The sequence below is a fragment of the Stigmatopora argus genome, chromosome 21 (genome assembly GCF_051989625.1).
Source record: "Stigmatopora argus isolate UIUO_Sarg chromosome 21, RoL_Sarg_1.0, whole genome shotgun sequence".
Classification (NCBI taxonomy): Eukaryota; Metazoa; Chordata; class Actinopteri; order Syngnathiformes; family Syngnathidae; genus Stigmatopora; species Stigmatopora argus.
The window spans coordinates 7704925-7729720 of NC_135407.1; the positions used below are offsets into that span (position 1 = coordinate 7704925).

The 24796-nt window shown below is 45.0% G+C and overlaps 1 protein-coding gene across 2 annotated transcripts in view; it reads left to right on the forward strand.

Annotated features, from left to right (window-relative positions):
* LOC144067553 (ephrin-A3-like) overlaps positions 1-23795 on the forward strand; it is a 40641-nt gene extending 16846 nt beyond the window's left edge. Inside the window, exons 2-6 of one of the 2 annotated variants that reach the window (XM_077591391.1) lie at positions 3698-3999; positions 4211-4279; positions 4515-4592; positions 8497-8554; positions 23095-23795. In XM_077591391.1, coding sequence (XP_077447517.1) covers positions 3698-3999; positions 4211-4279; positions 4515-4592; positions 8497-8554; positions 23095-23143 — 556 coding nt within the window. In that variant the 3' untranslated portion in view covers positions 23144-23795. Of the gene's footprint in view, positions 1-3697; positions 4000-4210; positions 4280-4514; positions 4593-6337; positions 7862-8496; positions 8555-23094 lie in introns of those variants that run through there. The other variant, XM_077591390.1, reaches the window with a different exon arrangement.
* The last annotated feature ends 1001 nt before the right edge of the window (positions 23796-24796 follow it).

The window sequence follows — 24796 nt, forward strand, 5'->3', positions numbered from 1 at the left end:
TTTCATGTCATTTAATGTCACTCCCAGTTCAATGTTAACGTTACTAAACTCAAATGAAAGCATCGAGAATAGCAAAAAAAGACTTGTTTTTCCCTATTTTAGGCATGGAAGTCAAGCAAAATTGAATTTGGCAAAACTCTGGCTTTTTTTCTTCGTCCGAAACGGCGTTTCCGATTCGAGAGTTCTATCCTCGCTCGCCTATCTCCGGCTACATTTTTTACCGGCCAAATAGAACACCTCCATTAAAGGTTACATTTGTAAGACGGAATAGTCTAGCCTCGGCCGAGGGCAACTTTTGCACGTCTCTGTAATTGTAATCAGCAGCTGGCTGGCTCGCGCTCGCGCTTCCTATTTTGCTATTCCGCCTGCACGGCCGCCGGCACGGCAGACTGCGCAAACGGCAAAGCTTTGCACTAAAGTTTGACTTTGAAAGCTCCCGGCTGGGCAGGCCACGCCGCTTTCACAAAGCGGAGCCTTAACCCGCTTCGGCATATCGATAAAGCTGGGATAGCGTGTGTGCGCCTTCCCCCCCAAAACTCCCTCCGACCCACCCGTCCGCGTTTTGGACCGTTGGCCTCCTTCCTCCTGGTAATCGACCCTCTCATCTTTCAATTTCCCTTGCTGGCTTTTGCACCTTTTGGCTCAATTCTTATCGGGCTTCCTTAATATTCCTTCATCTGTGTTTTTTTTCTTTTTTTTTTCCTTCCCGGACATTTTGGGGACCCTATCTCGCCTCCCCGGCGACTGGCTGGCCCAAACGGAAGCACGCCTGCCAAATCTCCGACCGCCGTGCTTTACCCAGATAACATTTTAATTTAATAAGAATTTTGTTGTGGCGAGGATGGCAGAACCGTTTGTCTCAAAGAGTACATTAGTGTGAGAGTTTAAAAAAGGAACGCTAAAGAAAATTGAGGTTAGGGATGTGCCAACGGTGGAATTTTAAATTTTAAGACGGCATAAAACAACAACGGGAGACAAAAGTCAGGATATGTATTCGCTTCAGCTTTTAGAATTTTCTTTTAGAAATAAATTTGATTTATCTTGGGAAATGTCAACTTTAAATGACAATGGAAAAATCAGTACGTGCTAGGTATTTTATTGTTATTTATGAAAATAGAGGATGCAGGACGTCGACAACCCGACCTTTTCGGTACATAAATTCTGCTTTCTGGCCAACAGCGAGATGGAAGTTTTTTAGGGGGGTTAATTTCCAAAGAAAAGGACTCTCCGGCAAAGTCCAATTCTGTAACGTAGCCCGCCAGGGAATCGTCGGACTTTATAAAGCATGTCAGGAGAGCGCTGGCGTAGAGCTACGTAGCTTTGTTTTCCTCCGTAAGAACAATTCCATCAATTATGCAAGTCCGCCAAGTGAGAAAGCGGTCTGGACATCGACAAGAATAGAGATAGAAAGAGAGCGAGCCCTTCTCCAACGTACCACTTGGGGAAAGTGTGCACGCCAGACCAGAGGGCTTCGTTTGGCATTTTGTCAATGCGTACTTTTGAATTTTGCACCCCAAAACTGCTTGTAAACGGCTATCAGTCCGAAATTTAAACAGATTTATTGCCTCGTGTATTGAAAAATGGCTGATTGTTTTCGCCGACATCTTTTTTCCTCCCAAATCCACTTTGACTCGCCATAAAAGCATTTGTTCTTACGCCCTATCTTAGGCCATACCATATGGACTAAATGGACGGAGAGAAAAATATACAGGTGACGCGAAAGCACACGTGGCAACCTCGAGTTCCGCCCGCTGAATTATTCAAACGAAAAAGGCCTCCGTCGTTCCCGGGGAGTCGCTTTTGAACACCCCGAGGTCGAGGCGCGCCGTGTGGGTGGGCTTTATCCTTATCGGTCGGTTCTCCCCGGCGAAAGGCTGTCGATGATGACAAAGTGACATATTTGAAACAGGTTGTTTGAGGAAAGAAAAGAAGTCAATGATTGAGAGCGGTGTCAACCTTGCTCATTTTGGCTTGGTTTTCTTTCATAATTCATTGTTTGATTGGGTAGAAGCCTTGAAGATAATGGAAGAAAAAAATGTCATTTTTTCTGTAGTTGCAAGGTTTATGTTTGATCTCGTGACCAAATCCAATACTCCAAAAATAGTCAATTTTGGAGCTAAAAAAGTTGACACACCCGTGTATTTTTCCTCTATTCACGCACTATCTGTAATGAATGTAAAAAAAGATGGAGTTGGCCCACTGTAGTTGTCAGTAAGGTTTTTTTTTAATCCCCCGCCGTCACGTTTTCTTCTTCAAACCAAATGTCTTTACTTAACATGGCCAACTGCGGGCCGTCCGTCCCAGTATGAAAAGGTGTCAGCTTGTTGCCGGGCGTAATGATCAAAACCAACGGTCGAGCGGGCCGGTGAAAGAAAGATGGACCACGTCGCGGCGCTGACGTGAGATCAATCAGCCGGCCAGACGGACCGCGATCAATCACATTAGAGAAGCCGCCGGGCCTCCGAGAAGCCAGCGGTCGCGGTTAAAAGCGGTGCTTAATGACTGGATTTCATCCTGGTGATGCTGTTTTTGTCTTTTGATTTTTTTTAGCCGCTTCCTTTGAGCGCAATTTGTGTCCAATTATTTTGGCAAAAGTCGTATTCCTCTCGAAGAAGAAGAAGAAAAGAAAGCGCTTCGTTCTTCTCGTGACTCGTCAGATACGCTCGCTATAGAAGCCAGTCGCGGTCCGACGGAGTTAGCGCCGCAATTAAGGGGGGGGGGGTTACGGCCTTTCCGTCGGGAGGGTCGGGGCGCAAATGCTGAGGGTGCGGCCCTGGTCAATACGGCACCCCCGGGAGTCGTCCACTGCGAGCTAGCAAAAGCCAATTGAAATTGAGGATCATTAGCTTTTATGTACGTATTTGCGTTGACCTCAGAGCTAGCTTCCTTGCCGTTTTGCTACGCGGGCAAATCGATGCAAGAATTCTACTTGAAGCAAGACTAGTTTTTGGCAAATGTATTCATTGGAATCGGTAGAATTATTTAGGAAAAGTCGAAGACATTTTGTTAGCATAAGCCTTGGGTGGGAGATGTCATTTTCCATTCATTGTGACTTTATCCTTGTAAAAAAAAATGTTGGTTTATTTTCAAAAAATGTTAACCTGGTAACTTTATTTACGGTGGATATTCATCGGAATTTGTTTTTGACGCTACGAATGAGTGGGCGGAAAAACAAAAACAAAAAGTGTTTGGTTCCGCTCGGATTGGCCGGATGATCGGGATGTCTCCTTCTCATTTCCAAATGAAATAGGCGCGTCTCTGGAGGATTGGACTAATAACAAGGCCACGCTTGTGTAGTCGACTTTTGGTGCGAGCGGAGATGAATGCAGATTGTTTCCTCCTTTGTTTATCAAAGATGCAAAAAAAGGGAAAAAGGCGAGGAAGCCAGGCGTGGCAAGGTTGCCATTACAGCAGCACAACACTCCCGTCTAGTGGTGCAATAGAGTCACTGCAACTCCAGGCTGATTGCCTTTTAATGACTAGTAGTTCAATTCATAATTCAAGGCCATTTTAGTTTGAGTCACAGGGGCTTATTATTTTAGCTGATTTTAATCCCAAAACATTTTTTCTTTATTATTTCATGCAGGTTTTTTATTAGAATGTAAAATTTCATATTTGTGTCTTTTAAGTGTATAAAAAAACAACATTTAGGGCTGATAAAACCAAATATATAATATTATCCCCCTCTTCCACGTAGGTTGCGGCGCGAGGGCTACACGGTGCAAGTGAGCGTCAACGACTACCTGGACATCTACTGCCCGCACTACAACGGCAGCCTCCGGGGGACGCTGGAGCGCGGGGCGGCCGAGCAGTACGTCCTCTACATGGTCAGCTACGGCGGCTACCTGGCGTGCGACCCGCGCAACGGCTTCAAGCGCTGGGAGTGCAACCGGCCGCACGCGCCGCACTCGCCCATCAAGTTCTCGGAGAAGTTCCAGCGCTACAGCGCCTTCTCGCTGGGTTACGAGTTCACCGTGGGACAAGAGTACTACTACATATGTCAGTCTTTCCGCCGGGCCTAGCGCTCACCATCCCATCGCACACAAAGTCTTTCGGTCGATTGGTTTTCGTACCCCAACCGAGTTTGCTAACGCTCAAGTGTGCTATTAGCGTGCTAACCGGGATTTTGTGATTGTTTTGGGACACGGTGACTGCATTTCTGGCCGCCGTTTTCTTCTTCTTCTAACTCGTTTTCCACCTGCTTTTTTAGCCACGCCCACTCACCACCACCACGCCCACGGCTGCCTAAGGATGAGGGTCTACGTCTGCTGCTCCACCGGTAAGTAGCGGCGCAAAAAAAACCTAGACCTGGATCTGCGTTAGTCCATCCGCCCAAAACTGTCAGCCATTTTGGTTGATATTTGATATTTTGAGCGGATTTCAGAACTAAAATGTCATTAGGATTTTTTTCTAATCACGGAACTGGAAGCAGGTGTTATGTCAACGAAATAAGAATGATCTACAGAATGCCGACGGCGCTTTTTTTGGGTCTGACTTTTTTCTTCCCGTCGCAGTGGCGCACTCGGACGACGACTCAAGTCAGACGTCCAGCGCCTACACGGCGAGGCCAAGCATCAAGATACATAATATTGGTGAGTGTCCTCTACGTCTGTCACTATGTGTTCATTCATTCTGTCATCAAAACACGCCATTAAAAACGTGAAAAAGGACAGCCAGGAGGATAAAAAATATGTGCCAATGGAAGCAAAAGTCACCAAGCTCGCCGTAGCGGATAATAATCGTGGCCCTCTCCCGCAGCGAGACACTAGGCGTCCGCTCGGCGTCCGCTCGGACAAATCTGGCCGCGGCCAGGCGTAAAACAACATGTCACCGTGATTGGATGCGAGGAGAGCCCAAGTCTATTTGGGGAAATGGATAGCGGCCGACAGAACGTTACAATTCACCATGATTTGTTTTCCCTTGCTTTTTGCAAAGGAGAGGGTGATGGAGTTGACATTTTTTCAACCTCTAGACAGTCAGTCAGGGACAAATTCCCGCCTCAATCACTGTCACTAGCTTACATTTCTTTCTTTCTTGCTTAATGCTACACCATGCTAATGCAAAGGGACGCATCCATAAAGATGTGAAGAATTTTATTTTATATATTTTATACTAACTGGCAACTGGTGACAATTATATCCATTGGGCATTTATTCTTTATCATCTGCAAAGGGCATCTTATTTGCTATTATTGTTGCAACTTAGTGAGGAGTCGCTATGTATTTGTATATTTTTCCTTGACTGCCACCATGTGGCTGAGGTGCATATTTGCAACTAAATGCTTTAAACGTGATTTTAGACCTATCCTATATGCATATACTGTACATTTGACATAGGTAATAAGTCACGGGTAATAAACGCAAGGAGCAGCATAATGTGCATAAAAAGAACTCTATATGCATATGTAATACAGATAATATAATTCAATGCCATTAATGCAACTGGTTTTTAAATCATCTCCACGTTAGCGAAAACACTCCGTCGCGGCTATTTTGAGGCCAAAATGTTCCTTCGTAACCTCGACGGACTGTTGTAACGGAGACGGTCCGACGGCGGCGTCACGTTCGGGCAAATTCGCTTACCCGTACGCCAACGCCAGTGACGCACGCACCGAAACAGACGTCGGCAGCGCGGGGGGAAAAAAATTGCAGATTGAAAAGGCCAACCGGGTGAAGACAAAAAGACGCCGGAGGGCTTTTATTTTTATTTTTAGGAAAGCGTAAAAAGGTCAACATTCGAAAATGCACGACGGTATCCCGGCGAAGAGTTTCACGTCCTAAAAACGTCACCGTAAAAGAGCAACTTCCCGTGAGACGCTAAGTGGTATTTCGTTAAAAAAGACTGGAAAAAAGATAAAATAGTCAGTACAATAAATTCAGTAAATATTGTATTTTATTTAGTTTGTAGCCATTTCATTTTGTTCGAAAAGTAACCGCTCGGAGGGACAAAAATGTATATTTTAAATTGGTAAATATTGGCTTTGTAATCGTAAATGTAGCGCCGAGGCAGATGATCCGATTCCCCGAGACGTCTTTTGGCGGCTTTTGTTGCCCGGCGGCTAATGTTCTGCTTGGCTCTAATCAATGGCGAGGGCGCGCTAATTCGTCCTGATTGGACCCCCTCTGCTCTTAGAACAAAACATCATTAGGATGAAGGCAACCGCCCGACTCAAGCACCCCCCTCCCACTCACGCACCCACAAAACACACTAGAGACGCTGATGATAATTGCCGCTTTGTTGATCATTGCATCATCCGCCATTTGCATGCGTCGCTTCCATGAATTAATCATGTCCTTTGCGCGTTCCGTTTTTTTTTTTTGTTCCCCCCCGCCTCCAGATGATGAATTTAACCCCGAAGTTCCCAAGCTGGAGAAGAGCGTGAGCGGCAGCAGTCCGTCGCGCGACCGCCTCCTGCTGACCGTGGCCGCCACGCTGCTCGCCGGCGCCCCCTTTCTGTCCTAGCGGAATCACGGCTCACCGACAAACTCTTTTCCCCGCTCCCCTCCGCGCGGTCACGTGACGTTCCGACTCGCAAACGCCGAGGACGTCCACGACGGGAGAAGAAGAAAAAAATGCGGCCTTTCTCCCCCCCTTTTGGTCGATATTTACTTTTGTTAGAGGATAGCGAGCGCCGTCGTCGTACTTTCTGCCCGTTTCACTTCGCCTCTGGAACACTTTGGGTGAAGGAAGGAAGTCAATCCATGGGCTGGATAACAGGCGCCGCCTTTTCCGAAGGTTTCGCGTCCCCAGAAGACCCTTCGGCCCCCCACGGGAACCCCCCACACCGAAAAGAAGTCGTGAACAAAGTGCCGTGAGAGCGGCGGAATCACAAAATGCGATAAAATCATGTTTCTATCTGCAGATAGGGAATTTGTCAAGTAGAAATATCATACAAAAAAGGACAATTCTGCTTTTAGAGTGGGTTCAATTTTGTGGTATTTTAGGGTCACTTTGTGTTGATTTTTGGTGCCTTTACGGATCACTTCCTGTTCATTATTGCTCACTTGACATTGATTTGGGGGCTTTTGTGGCTAGCTTGTTCGTTTTGGCTCGCTTGTTGATTTTGGGACATTTTTACGTCTCCATGTTGATTTTGTTCCCGTTAATTATTGATCACATTCATTTGGGAGATTTTAGGAATCACTTTTGTTCATTTCTGGGGGATTTGCCAGTCACTTGGTGTTCGTTTTAGGTCAATTCCTTTTCATTCTTTTTTTAAAGCGCCAGTGCAAATGTAAGAAAAATCCGTCCGTTCCGTACCTGCCCACCGAGATGCTCGATGGCCGGTTGCCGTAGAAACCGGCCTATCACCCCGCCCGAGGAGATTTTGCTTTGTATCATTGACTTGGACCGACAACGTCGTGCTTCGGCGATGGCGCTGATGTGCAGAAAAAAAACGTGTTTACATATCAACGGATTTAACGTGCGATGATTTCTTCTTCTCTTTTTCTTTCCGTTCATATTTGATGAGTGTTCACACGCTGTGCGTAGGCCTTTTGAGCAACAAGCTAATGCTACCGTGCCATTGGATGTCCGTCTGTCCACTTTGGGGGGGATTTTTTACTGCGCGGGCTTCATCGTCATCATCGTCGTCGTCGTCGGCCAATGCTCGTCCAGGCTTTTTCCACTTTGTGGCACTTAGAGATTTGTTAAAGAGTCGTTTGTAGGATCTTAATATGCAAGCGAAAGAATGTGCTCTTCTTTTACGGTGGGTAGGGAGGGCTGAAAAGCATTTAGCAATCTTGAAGACCACCACAACAAACGTGTTTACTTTCAATGACTTTTCCAGAAAAAACAATGACTGTAAATGGATGAAAGAACGAGCAAAAACAATGACGATTAAAGTCGGTTTGCAAACGGACTTGGATTCATGTGGCATTTTTCATTTAACAGGGTTATTTACTTTTTTAAAAAACCTTTTTTTTCTTCCTCCAAAACAAATGACGTGGAGATATTGAACCAGCGTTCACCCCTCCCGTGATGAAGACCGAGCGCCGTTTTGCACGGCAAGCAAAATTCAAACTATGTGCTTTGAAATGTCCGCCGCTCCGAATGAGCTTCCCACGCCACTTTCCAAGTGTGTCAGTACTCAATTAGGCGAACGGCAACGTGACACGTCCATGCCAAACTCAAATCCCTCCCAACTTTTTTGCCATGGGTTTGACGTCGGGCCGTGGGATTTCCACTTGTCCAACGAGATGGCCCGCTTGTGACGACGACGACGTGTTTGATGCTTATTCTCCTCCCCTTTACATATTTGTGATACTAAAACAGCACCTAGGTGATTAAAATAAAATGGGTCATAGTGTTTTAACTCTAATTATTTGTATTACTAATGTTTTTTTTTAAAGAAATGTATTCCTGACTAAGTATGAGAATGTTTGCTGTAATGTGATGGCCGGCTTAGCAGCTAATAGAACAAAAAAATGTGAAATATTTTGTCCTTTCGGTTTGTAATTGCCACAGGATGATGGAGAAATGTTACTTTTATTTTAGACAGGAGAAAAAGAAGCTCTACCTACATTTGGACATCGTTCTGGGACTTCAAGATGTGGTAAGGTACTACTTTTATGTTGATCGGGATTTAGCGCCCTCTTGTGGCGACTTTGAGAAAAATCACCACTTTCCTTCTTTTTCCAATGACGTATTTTCTCCCTTTCTACTGAATTTAAATTAGTAACAAGACGTGACGTTGTTCGTTTGATTAATAGCCAATTTTATTCAACGTTGACGAAGTTGCCCCGATAAAATAGGAACACCAGGCAAAAATAGATGAATTCATTGAATAATTCAATATTAGAGGAAAATGTCCTCATGTTAAATCAAAACAAAAGTACAAACGGTATCATTACAGATCATATATTAGAAAAATGAAGTCTTAATATCATACTTCAATTTATTGTGAAAGTAAAGTTGAGATAGGGTCAGAAAATTGTGATATTATTGAGGTAAGCCATCATTTTAAAACCATAAACCCATAAAATCTGTTTTAAAAAGCCATCATATGACAACCCGGAAAAATATTGTGCTAACATTTGAAACAGTAACGCCATTATTTCACAAGGGGGGGTGGAATAGTACGCCGTTAGTATGATAAATGCGCTTTATTAGGAGGAGGCCACCTTGACTTCCGACCCTGCTCGTCAAAGCGCCACATTTCTCGCGATGGGATTCCGTTTCTCGTCAAGCCTTTTATTATCAAGTGTCGTTTCCTTCCCGCAACGTTTGCGAATGGCCTTCTTTTTTCTTCTTCCCCGCGCATGCAGATTTAACATTTTAATCCCCTCTCCTCCCTTCAACGTGCCCACACTTTGGGCATCTGGTCAAAACCTAATCCCAAGAATAACTAATGACTGTTAAAAGAAAAAAAAAGTGGTTATGTCATGCTGTCATGCTGCAGATGAATGCAAATGAAATCAAAGGAAGTCTTTATTGGGATTTAAAAATACCCACACGACTAACTTCATGCCTGGTTTGGAAACGGGACGTTCAAAATGGAAACGGCTCTTGTTTTTTTTGCTAAACATTCAAACTATGAGCCCTTGATTCCGTTGTTTATTGTCAATCCTTCATAAATTGCAGCAAATGTGTATACAGACAATCCAGGATGATGATGATGATGATGATAGCAAGATCTTATGATAAATCCATAATGATAAAGTGGTTGTATTGGTATATTCGGTCGTGAGGTTAGAAAGAGCAAACTGTTGATTTCTTTTATTTTTATTTTTTTAACACTGGCAATTCAACCTTTCTAGCTGAAAGTGTTGTGCCCGTTTGTAGGTGTATTTCCAATGACCCACGAGCCCACCGAGTACAAAACCAAAGCTTTTGACCGCTTTTCTCGCTTTCTGATCATCGGCAAAACTTCAACAAGGAACCGCTGAAGATCTGTCAGCTTGTCTTTAATGGTCTTGCCGTTAAATTGCCAAAATAGAACTACTTTTACTTGATATTTGAATTATTCAGGTAGTACTGCAATACGACCCTAAAAAAAAGGTTGCAGGGCGATTGAGTGGGGGGGGGATCAAGTATCGCGTGGCTAAGCTGCATTAAAATGTTGTCTTTGATTTTATAGAGTGGGATCAAGTGGAGGTGAGCGACAGTGCGCGCACACTCGTGCTATAGCATAGATTAAAATACAAATTGCAAGTGGAAACAATCTGTGTGTGTGTGTGCACGAGTACTAAAAGAATGACTTTCTCAACAAACGAGCAAGCCAGCAAGCGTGTCTTGGCTTGTCCGGCCCTTCCGCAGTCGTCGCCCCTTTCAAATAACGAAAATAGTCGTTTTGCTATGACACTTGGACTTTTTTTTTTGCTTTGCTACGTCATCATTTGAAGATAGTAAAATGATTATGGGTGAAGAACGCTAGAATACTTGTCAAATAGTCACTCGGGAGCTAAGATGGTGGACCGAGGTCGCCGACTAATCTTCAGCTAACGCCGTTTTTGAGCGTCCAGTGTCATGACTTGGAGCCACGCTTTCACGGACGCGCGGCAAAGTCCGCCGGGAGGAATCCATCATCCTCGATGGTGACCATATGTGAGGGGGGGGGGGTTAAGGCGGCCAACGGGACATCCAGCTGTTGCGCGGCCAGCGGCGAGGATTAGACGGCGATCCGGCTGACAGATGATCATTTCAACAAATGAAAACAAGACCCATATCTGACCTCCCATGGCGTCGCGGTGCCCCCATAGGTCGACCGTTCCCTCAAAAGTCGTTGCAAGTCTGGATTGTCTTTTTTATTTTCTCTTCCAGATAGGATTATCATACAAAATGCCATATTGAAATGAGCATGAATCTTTTTTTATTGATGTCATTCAGTCATTTTCTGAACCGCTTATCCTCACATGGGTGTCGGGGGGTGCTGGAGCATATCCCAGCTAACTATGGGCAGCAGGTGGGGGGGGCACCCTGAATCGGTGTCCGACCAATCGTAGGCCACAATGTGACTGACGACCATTCAGTCATACCGAGGAATGATTTAGCATACAATTAGCTTAGCATACATGTTTTGGGAATGTGGGTGGAATCCGGTGTACCCGGAGAAAACCCACACAGCGGGGCCCGACCTGGGATCGAACCCTCGACCTCAGAACTGTGAGCCTGACGCGTTAACCACTCGTCCACCAGGCTGTCCATTTAGCTTGACTTCAAAAAGACCAAAAAAGAGTCAATATCCTTGACATATTTTTAATCTCTTTTTTGAATCTTATCATGAAATCAACACCTGATTTGCTCTGGCGGGCCGCACAAAATGATACGGTGGGCCACACCTGGCCCCTGCCCCGCCACTTGGGCACCCACCTTGGCACCTTGCCTGAGTTTGCGATTTAATATTCTCATAAACCTCCCTGGTTATGAGTCAAAAATATAAACAGACGCTGACGTTCGGCGTTCCCGTGACGGCTTGCGTGTTTTGTCACGTCGGTAACCGAAGACGGGAGCGACCCAACAGATCCCCCCCGGCCCCTCCGCGCTGACCCCGTGTTGACTGAGGGCCACGTCGGGGGGGCGGAGTCTCTTGTACGCGGCGCGCACGTACTACTTTGGCTGCGTGCGCTTGCGAGCCCCCAAAAAAGGCGTTTTTGGGCCGGCAAATCTGTACTGTATGAATTGGGAGGGGGGTGCACCTGCCCGCCCAAGCGGGGGCCTGGGCCCCTTCCCCTGCCCCTGCCCCCCCCTCTCAGCCAAAGGCCCTTTTGTCCCTCTTTTCACGGGTTCTGCTCGCCTCTGATGATGGGCCCATTGTCGGCGGCTCCGTGTGGATCGGCGCCATTCAGACCCTCTGATAAAGCCCCCTTTCACCAGAGGCGGGTTGGGGGGGGGGTCGTGTGGGAGCCCCCCCCTAAAAAAAAAGAGAGTCGGAATGCTGCTCAATTCCGTGGCTCGCCCGCCGTCCCAGATGAGCGGCAGAAGGTCGTTGTTTTGCGGCCTGTCGGATCACACGGTGCCGCTTGATTTGAACATGGCTTTTTTTAAAGAGTTTTGACCTTTCCCTCTGCACGCAAACTAACATTTGTGAGGATTAGCCCCAACGTCATTCAATATGCTCCCGAGTTGTTTTTGCATGGGAGTTCTTTCCGCACAACAGCGTTTTCTTGAGTACTGAATTTTGCGGACTATAAGTCGTATAGTTTTTTTTTTTCAAGCCTATTATTTCCTGGAAAACCTTTTTTGTTAACAGATCAATTTACCTAACCGTATGTTCGTTTTTGGTTCATTACGTTTATTCTCCTATAGTCTCTTTCACAAGACACACGTGCAATAATTATTTATTGTGACGGCAATAGAGAAATAATTCATTAATTTTGATATAAAAAAAAAATAAAAAAAAGTGAGAGACAGAGTAGAATGGGTTATCTCCCTGGCCATCATCGTTTTAGAAATAAGATCGTTTTTATTAGTCCAGGGATGGGAGACATTTGTTACGTTGTTGTCGTTATGTTATTCCAATCCATGTTTACTGGTGATTTGAACAATCTATCGCATGAATCAGTGCAAGAAGTAGGCCACGTTCCATTTCCAATTTCTTCGTGCCATTTGCATGTTCGTACAGGTGAAAAATGAGTCTCGCCTTCCAAGAAATATTGACGGATATTTGACAGATGTTTGGATGCTCGACCTGACTTTTAATACGCTCCTTTCCCGTAAAATAAATAGCATGCAACTGGTATAATGGAAGATGGGTCAAGTGCAGGATTAAAAAATAATAATAATAAATAAATAAAAACGTTCCATTTGACAAAAGACATCAAGAAAACACCCATAAAACTCATAAATCATAAATCCCTTTATTGCAAAATCAAAAGAAACAAAATTCCACGCATTTCATCCCAATTATTTTGACGCGCACCAACGTGACCATTTCAAATGCAAAACCCCAGATGCCATTTTAAGGATGTTTTCGAGCGTTTGACTCGCGCCGGCCATTTTGAGCCATCTTACATAATCATGCAGATTTATTTATTTATTGTGCGTAGCCATGCGACTGAACCCAGAGTGTTGTTTTCTTTTTTAGTCACTCGGGGAGGAGGACAAAAAAAAACAAAAAGTCACGCCGCTGTCGATGTTTGGTTTTGGTTCGAGGCCAGAGAGGCTGACGCGGGAAGTCGCGAGGAAAGAAGATTTAAAAAGACTTTGGGATGATATAAGGAGAGCTTTCATGAGGGCCTCCATTAATCTCGCTTTACAGGCTCTAAAATTAGTTTTTCCAACGATGAGACGTGTCAGGCGGATTCATTTCAAACTATTTTTGGCACGCTGCTCTCCTAGTGATGTCATGCGGAGCAGCCCAATTGGTTGGTCATCGTTCTCTTCGGCTTTTGTCCGCAATACCAGTAGAAAACATCAAATCGTATTATTACCATGTTGTGTATTACCGTAATTTTTAGACGATAAGTCGCAATATTTTCAGACTAAGATTTTTCTTGGTTTTTCCTGCCTCTGACTATTGACGAATATACTTGTATTATTATTTCATGTCCATCATGAGCGTTTAACCAAATGAAATTGGATTTTTAAACATAGACATCACTCCGACAAAAAGAAAAATATTCTTTGTGCCATAAAACGGACTTCAATACAGGCACACAAGTATAAAACTAACTCAAATGTTACGATGAGCTTTTTTAAAATAGCTTTCCAATTTGTAATCTCTCTGTTGATTGTCCATAAGAATGCGTGTTTTGTTTCTAGCCATGCACGTGGCATGCGTTGAAGTGTCCAAATAAGACTCGTCCGTCATCCTATAAACGGCACCGGGTGCGCAAAATAGCCTCGGCGGTGGGAAAGCCAGCGCGCGTATAGGATGCACATATGGCGGGCCAGCTACTAAATCAAAGCTCACCATCTCGCTTTTGACAAGCGCTCTCCTTTCAACGCTAACATGTTTACCACATCTGCCAGGGAAGCGCAAACAAGTCCACGCCATCCATCTGGGTATTTTTAGTTAAACATAAAAAGGGGGATGAAAAGTTCAAGAGAGAGGAAGGAAGGAAAGCGCCCGTACGTAGCGCTAGCGAGCACGTTTCAAAGTTATTCGGGCCGTTCTCGTTTGCAAAAGGGCTCCTGGAGGCTTCGGAGGTGAAGCTAGCAATTACACGAGCGACGGGAAGCGCTCCAGTTTGTTTTTAGATGCCTTTGGGACAAGAAACAGTGGCAAATCAAATAATGTGCACAGCGATAGCACGATTGGTAACTTTTAGCAGAATGGGCCTCCATTTGCCACTAAAATGCGGCGTGTACTAAGAAGTAATGCATTAACGTCATCTGTTCCAAGATGGCCGCCGATCAAGTGCCCCTAAAGAAGAAGAAGAAAACAAAGTATGCAGTAACGGTCGAAAAAAATTGCTTAAAGTGTTTGTGTAAGATGGAAAATGGTTGACGTCAGTATTATATTTTTTAATTTTTGAGATTCTCTAAACAGTGAATAAATGTAAACTTTGGAGTTTAACGCTGGCCAGGATTTAACGTTTAATGAACCACGACATTGACCTATAGAGACGTTAGCGTTGTTAGAAAGTAGGCTAGCGAACATGTGTACGCTGCAGCAAATGTCATTAGCACATGAGCTAAGCTAACTTTGCTAATGTGGTTTAATGGCATCGACTGCGCAGTCACCATCTAAGCAAGCTGTAGCAATTGCTTCTAGTCATAAAATATATACGTTTCATGTGTTATTATCGATGCCGTATCGGCGTCGGAATCAGCGCTGTGAGCCCAAAAGCGCTAGTATTAGCCACAACGTGCTATTGGAAAAGCGCTAGCATTAGCCACGACGTGCTATTGGAAAAGCAATTGACAAAAAGTCCCAGGAAAAATGCACCAGAAAAGAAGAGCGGGGCGGGAAGTCGGAGGCGAGAGGCAGGAGCTAGGAGGCTCCGGGTTTTAAGTACAAATACGGAACCACAACGGGCCGACCGCACACTGAAAGACTATGATTTGGATTTTCCCAGAATAGCTTCGTAAAGCAGGCGGCCAGGAGGAGACGGAATAACACGGAGAAGCACGCAACGGCGCGACACGCCCTCCGCACGCGAGGACGGAGCGTCCGCGTAGCTACGCGTAGGCTACACGGATGTTAGCGTTCCGACAATGGCCGTTCGGTCGCTTGACCTTGACCTCTATGTTTTCACAACGCTCTGGCTTCCCTTCGGGGGTCTCCAAAGTGAGCTAGCGCTGCGCATTAGCTAGAGCGGGATCCCACATCCTTGAAATTCCTCCCGGCGGCCCCCTTTTCTGCAAACTTCCACAATAATGTTTCCTTCAGCTCCCTCTTTCGGGACATAAATCGGTTTCTATAAGCGGCGGCAGCACTTGTACCAGCAACTAATACTTCCTCAAACAGATGAAAGCCATGAGCTCATGAGCTAGTCTTCCCCTTCAGGCTGATTTATGACTTTGCGCCAGCAGGTCGGCGCGCGAAAAACGACGACGGCGACACGTCTCCGCTTACGACCGCCCGGCTTTTAAACTGTACACTGCGCATCCATAACCGGACGCAGATGTCGGTCGTGTTTAGCGTAGCTTTGGATAATTGTGAAAACATCTTTAAGTCAATATTATCATTCGGTTTTCATAATATTAGTGGAAGGGCGAGCAACTATTTGGTCCACCAACAGGTGCTTAAATGGGAGGTTGCCATAAAATGCTCTGTTTTGCTTAGTTCGTAAAAAAACCCATCACAGATGGTTCCTAAAAAAGAAGAAAATGAAATCTGTATTCAAACAATTCAGCGAGCAAATTGGATAGTTTCTTTTTTAATTATTGTTTGGGTCCAAAATGAACCACTTCCAAGTTTGGATTTACAAAAATTCCAAAAGCCTAACTTAAAAACGAGTCCATGTTGACCCAAAACAATGTATTGTAAAGGTTTAGTACTTTGAGGGTTACATTTTTGGGCAGACTTCTAACAATACAAATGTTAAAATTGCAACCCACTCCGCAAATATGGCCGATCCGATGTTTTGTTAGCGACAACAATTTCCCCCGAATGAAAATCTATGCTATATTTACCCGAGAAGCGTCATTTGATTAGACAGGATTAGATGAAGGTTGAGTTTTGACATCCATCCATCACCACCTCAGCAATTATGCAAATATGATCGATTCCCTTTCAAGAACTATCGATAGATTTGAGCAATGTTTGGACTCGCACTCAACTTTTACGAGCATCCATAACATTTGCCATTACTCCTCAACATGACAAGAATGGATTTGGCCTAGCTTAGCTGACCGTGATTTCATTAAAAGATTAATAAATCAAAATCCCGCATCTCCCGTAAGGAAATTCCACAAAGATGGCCGGCACGCGATTAGTTTGGAGTTGAATTAGTAATTTTGTATCCGATTGGACTGAACTGTTGTTTGCTAGGGGGTCGCCGAGTTTAGCGCGTAATGTAATGTGACATCCAATGTTTACAAAACTAATCAGACCCTTGCATATAGAGTATGTTTTCAACGCTGTGGGAAATATTTACTTTTCAACGCTCCGCTTATTTTCACCTCGACCGGATTTGCATCTAATCACACGTTTGGGTGAGTGTGTTGTGTGTGTGCGTGTGTGTATGTTTGTGTCAGTGTGTGTGTGTGTGTCATATGAAACCAAAGCTAGCGCGGCGGTGCCGTTAGCGCCGGCAGGTCAAGCGTAAGAAGTAGGTCAGCCGTTGATTCAAAGTGGGTTACGCGAGAGGGGGGTCTTACCGCCGGCCGACGTATACGCTGTCCTCATTAACAAACAATCATCGGCGACAACGATCTATTTGACGGGAAAAGTCCAGGCTTGCTGGTAGCGCTTTTTAACGTAACCACTTTTTGTCTTTTTTTTCATGGCGTCTCGAAAATAAGATTTGGATTTTTCGCGGATCAGCAAAATAGCCTTCGGCTAACAGATTGCGCTTCCACGCAAAGTGTCTCGATAGCTCCACGTCACTTGGTTCGAGTGTTTGAATGCAACGTCGGCCTAAAAAAAAAACGTCTTTATCTGGTATCGAACCAAATTAGAGTCTGAAAATGACAGTGTTGGTTTTGTGATGGTTGGCCCAACAGCCCAAAGGGTGAAATATCATTAAATCAGAACGGAATGACCCAAATAAAATGGAACGTTGCTGCTGTTTGACTTTGAACGCAGTTCAACTGTGCTACTTATTTCCTTAGTTTGACATTTTATACAAATGTCCTTGCAAAGTCCTTTTTGTTGGAAGCTAACCTTCTCAAAGAAAATTCTGTCCTTAACCAGGAACTGACTTGCTAGCAAACAAACAGAATTATACGGGCCTCCATTTTCTTAAGGTCAGAAATAATGAAATGTTAACACACAATGACAACTCAAATATTCTCATTCAGTGGCCTGCTAACTAAAAGAAAAAAATGTCGAAATTTGACTTTTTTAGGGGTTTTGTTTATATTGTAATCAGAATATCATAGTGTTTTCTTTGTATGACAAATATGGAACTGATCTTCCATACATACAATGAATTTTTTTTTTTTTTTGGCAAACCTGGATGTCAAGTTCGACATATCGACAGACCAATAAAAGTCCAGCTAATTTTTTTTCCCCGTTTTTGACTTTTGACGTCCATATAGAGAAAATGTGTGTGTGTTATGTTAGAACGATTGCACAATTCAATCCCAAAAATACCAATATGACGGCTATATTATTATGGATTTATCATAAGCTCTTGCTATCATCATCATCATCCATGTTCAAGACATCTGCAAAAGTTGAAATAAGGAGAAAAAAATGTCCTCCGCACTTAATAGCGCAAAGCAGTGTGTTTCCATGTACAATTGACCACATACAGTCAATTAATTCCCTCGCCAAGGTCATTTCGTGAAGGAAAAAAAAAATGTTTGGCATGGCGCGATTTGTAATCGGATGTGAATAAATCATCGGGCTGACAGCGGGGATCTTTTCTGCCTTTTTCGCTCCTAGCTAAAAGAACGTCTGGCCTAATTAGATTTGATGTGAGCATTTCCTGGTGGCGCGAACCAGCTTCAAATCCTCGCCTGTTGATATTTAAGGGGCTTTTGCGTCCAATCTCGCCATGGCCGTCGCTTAAAAAGCGGAATAGTCAGCGTGACGGCTAACGGGCGCGATCTTGGAAAGCTCGATTTCTCTGCGGGGAGCCCGAGATCAAAGATAGCGTGGGACGTAAATGTTCTTTGGAAGCCGCTGACTTTGAGCCCGTGGCGTCCTTGCGCCACCGTCGCTCGCCACCTCAAATTGACAAATTAATGACTTTTTAGACCATCCGTTCTTATCGATGGCACTCGCCCCGACGCAAAGCCAAGGGCAACGTCTCGCATTTTCTTAAGGGTAGCGTCACATTTGCGTATCTTGGCGTTTATTTGTTTTTCAATTGGCCCGAGGCACAGTCTGGACAAAAAAAAACATGTTTGAAAAGGCTTCTAGCGTATGCAGAATAGTTTGCGGGCCATTGTTCGCGGCTGGATGGCCTTCACACGAATGCCGTGGTCCAGTTTGTGTTCTGGCGACCCCCCCTCGGTGTCGCATTGTTGAATCCCAACCCGGCCATTTGCTTCGGACCTGACTTTATTTAGACGCGCCGTGTCTTGCGGTCGCGTTGTTCTGTTTTACGCCGCCACGGTTTAGTTTGAGCACTTTGTCATGTGGCCTCTTGCTCGCATGGCAAAAAAAATGCATCATCAGCTCGAGTTGACGATTTGTGCCTGGTTTTTTTCTCTGTTTTTGACGTCGCAAGTATCGGCGAGTGTCAAAAGTTCTTTGCCAATGCTAGTATTAAGACTCGATCGGATCTTTGTATGGATTTACCGGGAAAAATGAGTTTTGCTCGTGGAGTGGCTTGGGGTCATAAAGGTCGCGGCCATGGGAAAACTCCATTTTTTTGCCTTTTAATGTGCAGTGATGTGAAATTGGGATGGCGGAAACCAGGCAGGAACTGGGCTTTTTGGGTTTGAAGCCCACATTTTTTTGGACATCCGTTAGCACGTGGCAGAGATGACATTTTGGAAGTAGCTAGCCGTCGTCTGGAGCGGGCCAGCCGGCAGACAGACGCGTGGACGTGCCAGGATGTGACTGGGAGGGAGTCGAAAACAAGGCAGGAAGGAGAGGCCCCCCGACTTGACCGCACCGCTGACACGCCGGGGTCTCGCCGCTCGCCAGCTGGGCGTCGCGGCAGCCTGTCGGAGGACCGGAGCGAGCACCTATACTTAAGCCGCCGATGAGGACATACTTGGCCTGTGTTGCGGAGTGGCCGTGAAAACAAAGAAGAGGAAAAAAAACGGCAAGAAAAAAAATCAGCCTCTTTGCGAGCACGCTTTCCCATGGCTTTTCAATGGCTTTTCAATGGCTTTTCAATGGCTTTTCCTCGCTACCCGGCCACCCAAATGTACCGTCCGCTGCCTTCGAGTCTTGCAAATGTCGCCACGAGACTCCAAGTTCGGTCGAACGACCACCGACTCGCCATTTTATTTTCACCCATCTGCCGTCCTGGAACCTGCCTCCCCATCTGTTTTCCTGGCTAAGCCGTTCCGTGTCGCCGCCGTCGGCGCCTGTTACCCATTAGCGACCTACGGACGATTTGGAACGAGCGCTCAGAGGTGCGAGACTTTCGCGCTCCCAAAAGATTGTTTCCATCTTTCCTTTTTGGGCCACGTCGCGAGGCAACCGTTCCCACCCCTGGAGCGTCTACGTATCCCCAAATAGCAACGGTGGCGCTGGACTGCCTTTTGCTTCCAAAGACAGCGGCCCACCGGTTATTTTTAACCCCGCCGCCGCCGCTTCCACGAGGGGAGGCCGGGCCGGGCCGGGGAACGCCAGAGGCCGCCGGCATGGCAACCGTTTGTGTTGGCGTGTCGTCCAAATCGAGCAAAGCCACGGCGTCCACGATTGGACATTGAACCGTTTCAATGGCGCTCAATGAGTTAATGCTGAGAATCCAAAAATGACGACCTTCTTGCGGTGTTTGGGTAACTCATCGTCAGAATGGCTGCACGTGTTTTGTTTGTTTTTGTTGTTTTTTTAAACAATTTTCCTATCCGTCTGCCCGTTAGCCATCGGATCCACGCCGCAACCTCCACCTCCGTCCTTCCTCGTCCTCCTCCTCCTCTTCCTCTTCCTCGTGGATGGAAGGAGGTTTGGCAAACGCTCCCGTACGGCGGCAACGCATGTTGTCATTTGGATGCGGGGGGACTTCCCATTCGGGCTACTGACATTTTCATTCAGCAAAAAAAAAAAAAAAAAAAAAAGAAGCGCTGGAAAAGCCTGGCTCTGAGGTCAGCCCTGAAGTATGCACGCTCGCTCGCGCTCTCACTCTTTCGCTCGCCCGCCTCCATCCGCCGCCCTCGCTCTGCCCTCTGAAAAATTGCACAGAAAATTGACCAGATTGAAGAAAATTCGCTAAGCTACTCAACAATCATCCTTCTACTGTGAATTGATTTTGGTTCATCGCTAGGAGACGACCAATCTATTTCAAGTCGGAGGATGGCAGCGAATGAACACGTTTAAAGCCCCGCCTCCCTCTTCAAAACGGGCAGTTCACGATGGGGCGTTTTGGGTGGTTTTGTGTTCACTTTGCGGCATTTCCGGGTCACTTCTTATAGATTTGGGGTTAGCGAACGGCCAGTGGTGACCCGGGAATGTCCCAAAATCGATAGTGAGCGATCCGAAATAGGATGTGACATTTTAATGCCCCCAAACTCTTTGTTATTTCAGTCGCCGGACATCCAATTCTTGGCGACGGCTCCGCCAAAACATTTTTTTAAAAATTCCGATTCTATCAGTCACCGTGTCGATATCTCGTCACACCCGTCCTCTGGCTCGCTAAGCGTCAACTTACCGGCAAACGCCGCTCCCAAAAAAATCTGTAAGCCGCTCCCACTCTTTTTCATTGTAGCGCTTTCAGATGTTAATCAAGGAAAACATGGCGTGGCGGCTTCCAGGCAAATTCCTGTCTTTTTCATGCATCTTCTTATCGCCCCGTTCCCTTTCTATCTTTGAAACTCGCCTTTTTTTTTTCACGGCGAAGCCTCCATGTGATCTTCAAACGAAGATTGAAGATGTTGGCTCGGAATCCAAAAGCTCGTCTTCCCTTTTTTTCCGTGCCTTCCGAACGGCGACTTTTAAAGAGGTGTCCAAAAAGGGTCGATTTCCCGTTCAATTTCGGCCGGGGATCCAATGACGAGCTTTCCGGGCACGTCGTCAAAAGATCGGAACAAAGGGAGAAGGTCTTTCTTTTGGAAGAAAAAAAAACCTCTGAGGCCAGCTGTCCCATCTGGGAGCATTAAGAAGCTGTTAATGAATAGTGGCGGCGAGGTAGCTCGCCACAAGTGGCGGCCAGGCAGCTGGGGAAGTCAGCGGGGAGGGGGCCTCGCATCTGGGCACCATATATGCGTACATATACGTACATACGTGTGCAGCCATGGAAAAGAGCGTGTGCTGACGTGATCCCATTTCGGGATCAGAACGTCTTCGTTCGCCGTGGCTAATTAGCCTTTTTTTTGTTTTTGTGCCGGTCAGCTTTAATAGGTGTAATAATATTTCACATTTTTATGCAAGTGTGCATGTTTTTTTTGTTTAACATTACAGAAAGGCTCCAACCTCCATTCCATGTTCCATTTTTGATATCTTTCCCAGTCTAAAGGCAATTTTCCGGACATACGTGAAGATTTTCCTTCTCAAAATGTCATTCCCCGTCAAGTCAAGCTCTGAATACAACTCCACCAGAAGGAATTTGTTTGCTATCTCAATGTGAATTCCACTTGTATTGACTCTCCTCCCTTTTTTTAAAATGAAGCAAATTTTCCTCCACCAGAAAATACCCACGCAAATCCCAATTTTCGGAACATACCTCAAGTCTTCCTTCTTCCCATGATCTCAACTCCACACATTTTATTTGCTATCTCAGTATGAATCACATTTGTTTTTGTTTTTTTTGGGGAACCTTACATTTAACCGAAATGCCAAATGTCAAATTGAAAAGAAAAGGGCAACACAAACTTGCTCACCCTTTGGATTGTCCGTCAAGGGAGGGCAAATGGGGGAGGCGGCGGGAGGGGGGGGAGTTTGGACAATTCCAAACTAATGACTCCATCTTATCTCATGGAAAAGGCGTGGTAGCAGAAGGCGCCGTTATCGTAAGTGACCTTTCCGTGACGCCCCCCTCGCGTGGGGGGCCGAGAAGTGTGCCTCGCACGCGTACAAAAGCCGCCATGCTTTTCAGACGGGGGGGGGAAATAGATTTAGTTTTGTTTTGTTTTCCGAGCCCGCAGCGTGCCACTTTATTGGGCGCGGGGTGCCGTAAAATAGATTTGCTCCTCCCACCCGCCGATCACAATGGAAGGGCCGTAAATCGCAAAGTGTGCCTGGACAGAAGGTCCCCGAATGCACGGTGGCCGCCGTCTTTTTTGGCGGCCGCTTCGTACGGAGGGGGAGGCTTCCACGCCTGTGATTGGCCGAGCCGAGTGGCGGCATGTGCCCTCGTCAATGGAGGGTGGAGTAATTGCCCCGGAGCAGATTTTTTTGGGGAGACGCACTCTGGCACACACATGTCGCCGACCACACAGAGCAGGCGTACGCCGTGTCGATAGTTGGTGAGATGGACGCACACACATTCCGATGTTTACATGTTCGCAGTTCCGCTGCATAGTTTCCGCCGCGGCTCGAAATGGGGGCCGTTTTGGGGCAAGACCTCTCCAATGTTCAGACTAAAAAAATAAAAAATACAGAAGATCTTTCTTACTTTTAACGAGTTCAAATATTGTTTTTTGCTGTTCTAACTTGATTGGGTGAAAGTTGCTTTCGAGTTTTGTCTTACTGTGGAAAATACTAGATTTAGTTGATTTTTTTTTGCCTTGTTATTGTGTTTTTCATATAACTTAAGGACATCATTATTATTTAGTTCATTTTTCATTGAGTTACGTTTTTAACAGCTTTTTGCCATTTTGTAATTTGTTAGTCATCATTTGTGAAGCTTCATTATTTCTAGTTTTCATGAACAAATACATGATTTGGTTGTACCATTTTTTTTCAATCTTTTTAATTCGCTGTGTGTGTTTTTAGATGAGATTAGATAACTTTATTCATCCCTGGAAATTTCACTGTCACAGGAGCAAGAGGGTGAGAATACAGACACAGGAAAAGACACCCTCGACATAAATAAATAGGTAAGTGTATCTTTAAAACAATATTATTATATTTATTATTTATTTATTTATTTATTAATTAGCATGTTTAAAAATAATCTCCTTGAACACTCAAGTGCCGGCCATTTTCCAACAATAAGTAAATCAAAACAAATCGTAACAAAAATCAATCATAAGTAAGTGATAGGTGTCTAAATCTAGAGTGCTAAATTAGCCTAGCCTGCATGTTTTTGGGTAGCGGATGACCCGGAGAAAACCCACACACATCCGGGGGTGCATGCAAACTCCACCTGGGATCAAACCCGCGACCCCAGCACTGTGCGCCGCCAATTAGCTCCACCTTGTTAAATGCGTCTAAATGGGAACGTCTTCACGACACAACTTTCCTCCATACTTCTATTTCATCATTCTTCTGAGCCGCTTATCACCCTAGGGGTGCTGGAGCCTATCTCAGCTAATTTCTGGCACCCTGAATGAGTGGCCAGCCAATTGCAGGACATAAACATTGATTTTTTTTTTTGGTGCGCTTTTAATGCGATTTGTGTTGACAAATCTCTGGGTGGTCTTCTTTGTTGAGGACAAACTGTCCAGTAGCAGAAGAAGGCCTTTTTCCCCTCTTTTTTTGGCCCTCATACATATTGAAGGACCCTCGGAGCCAATCTGCCTCCGCCCCCGTCCGTCTATTTACATTGGAGTGAGTGTCAATCTTTTTTTTTCTTTTTCAGCTGGCATTTTGTCTCTTTTTAGAAGAGAAACTTGTTTCAAGCGCCATTCAATGTGCATTTCTGCATTTCTGCTGCCTTTTTCCCACCTGCCTGCCTGCCTGCCTGCCCGCTTTCTCACAGCAATTCCAACTGCCTTAAAAGCTCCTTTTTTGGGGGAGGACAAACTTGTAAACACTGGACTTTCAATGCGGCGACATCTCCGCTTATTCAGGCCCAACTTTTTTTATTCATCTTACAAAAGCGTCACGGTAAATCTGCCTTTTCAGATTCCCTCGCACTTCTTAGAATATTCTCCTGGAGCTGATATTCCATTTTCTTTCCATATTTTCTATTGATTTCTTGAATTGCAATCTCTCCAATCGTTAAAATGTTAAACTCATTCGCCAATAATTGCAAAAATTGCTTCAAAATGTCGGACATTCAAAAATGAATTCTTATTTTTCTTACTTACAAAAAGTAAAATTCTAAACAAAACCCAAAATCTGCTTTTATAATACAGTCATTATTATTATATCGTTCCAGAAGGGGGTTTAAAATAACAATAGAATATAAAACAAAAAAAATAAAACAAAGCATGGCAATTTTGTATGAAATGTGTTATAAGAAAATGTCCATTTTTCTAAATTAAATGTATTTATCCATTTGATGCACCATATTTTAACAATGCTATTGACAGCCATAGACGTTCAATCCATTCTGATGGCAGCGATCCAACGATTGATGCCTAACCTCCCCGTCAAAGTGGATTGGACGTCTGTTGCCGTGATTGTATGTTGCAATTATAAATGTTCTTTCGCTAAGTTTATTCTGTTCTCTGATGACTCCCAATGTACTTTTTTGCGCATTCCGACAAGTTTTCTGACTTATTTTAGTCGGTTTTGATCAAAACACGGCTGTTTGCGTATGCGTCATCACGTCATGGGTCCCCGTCAAATGATTCA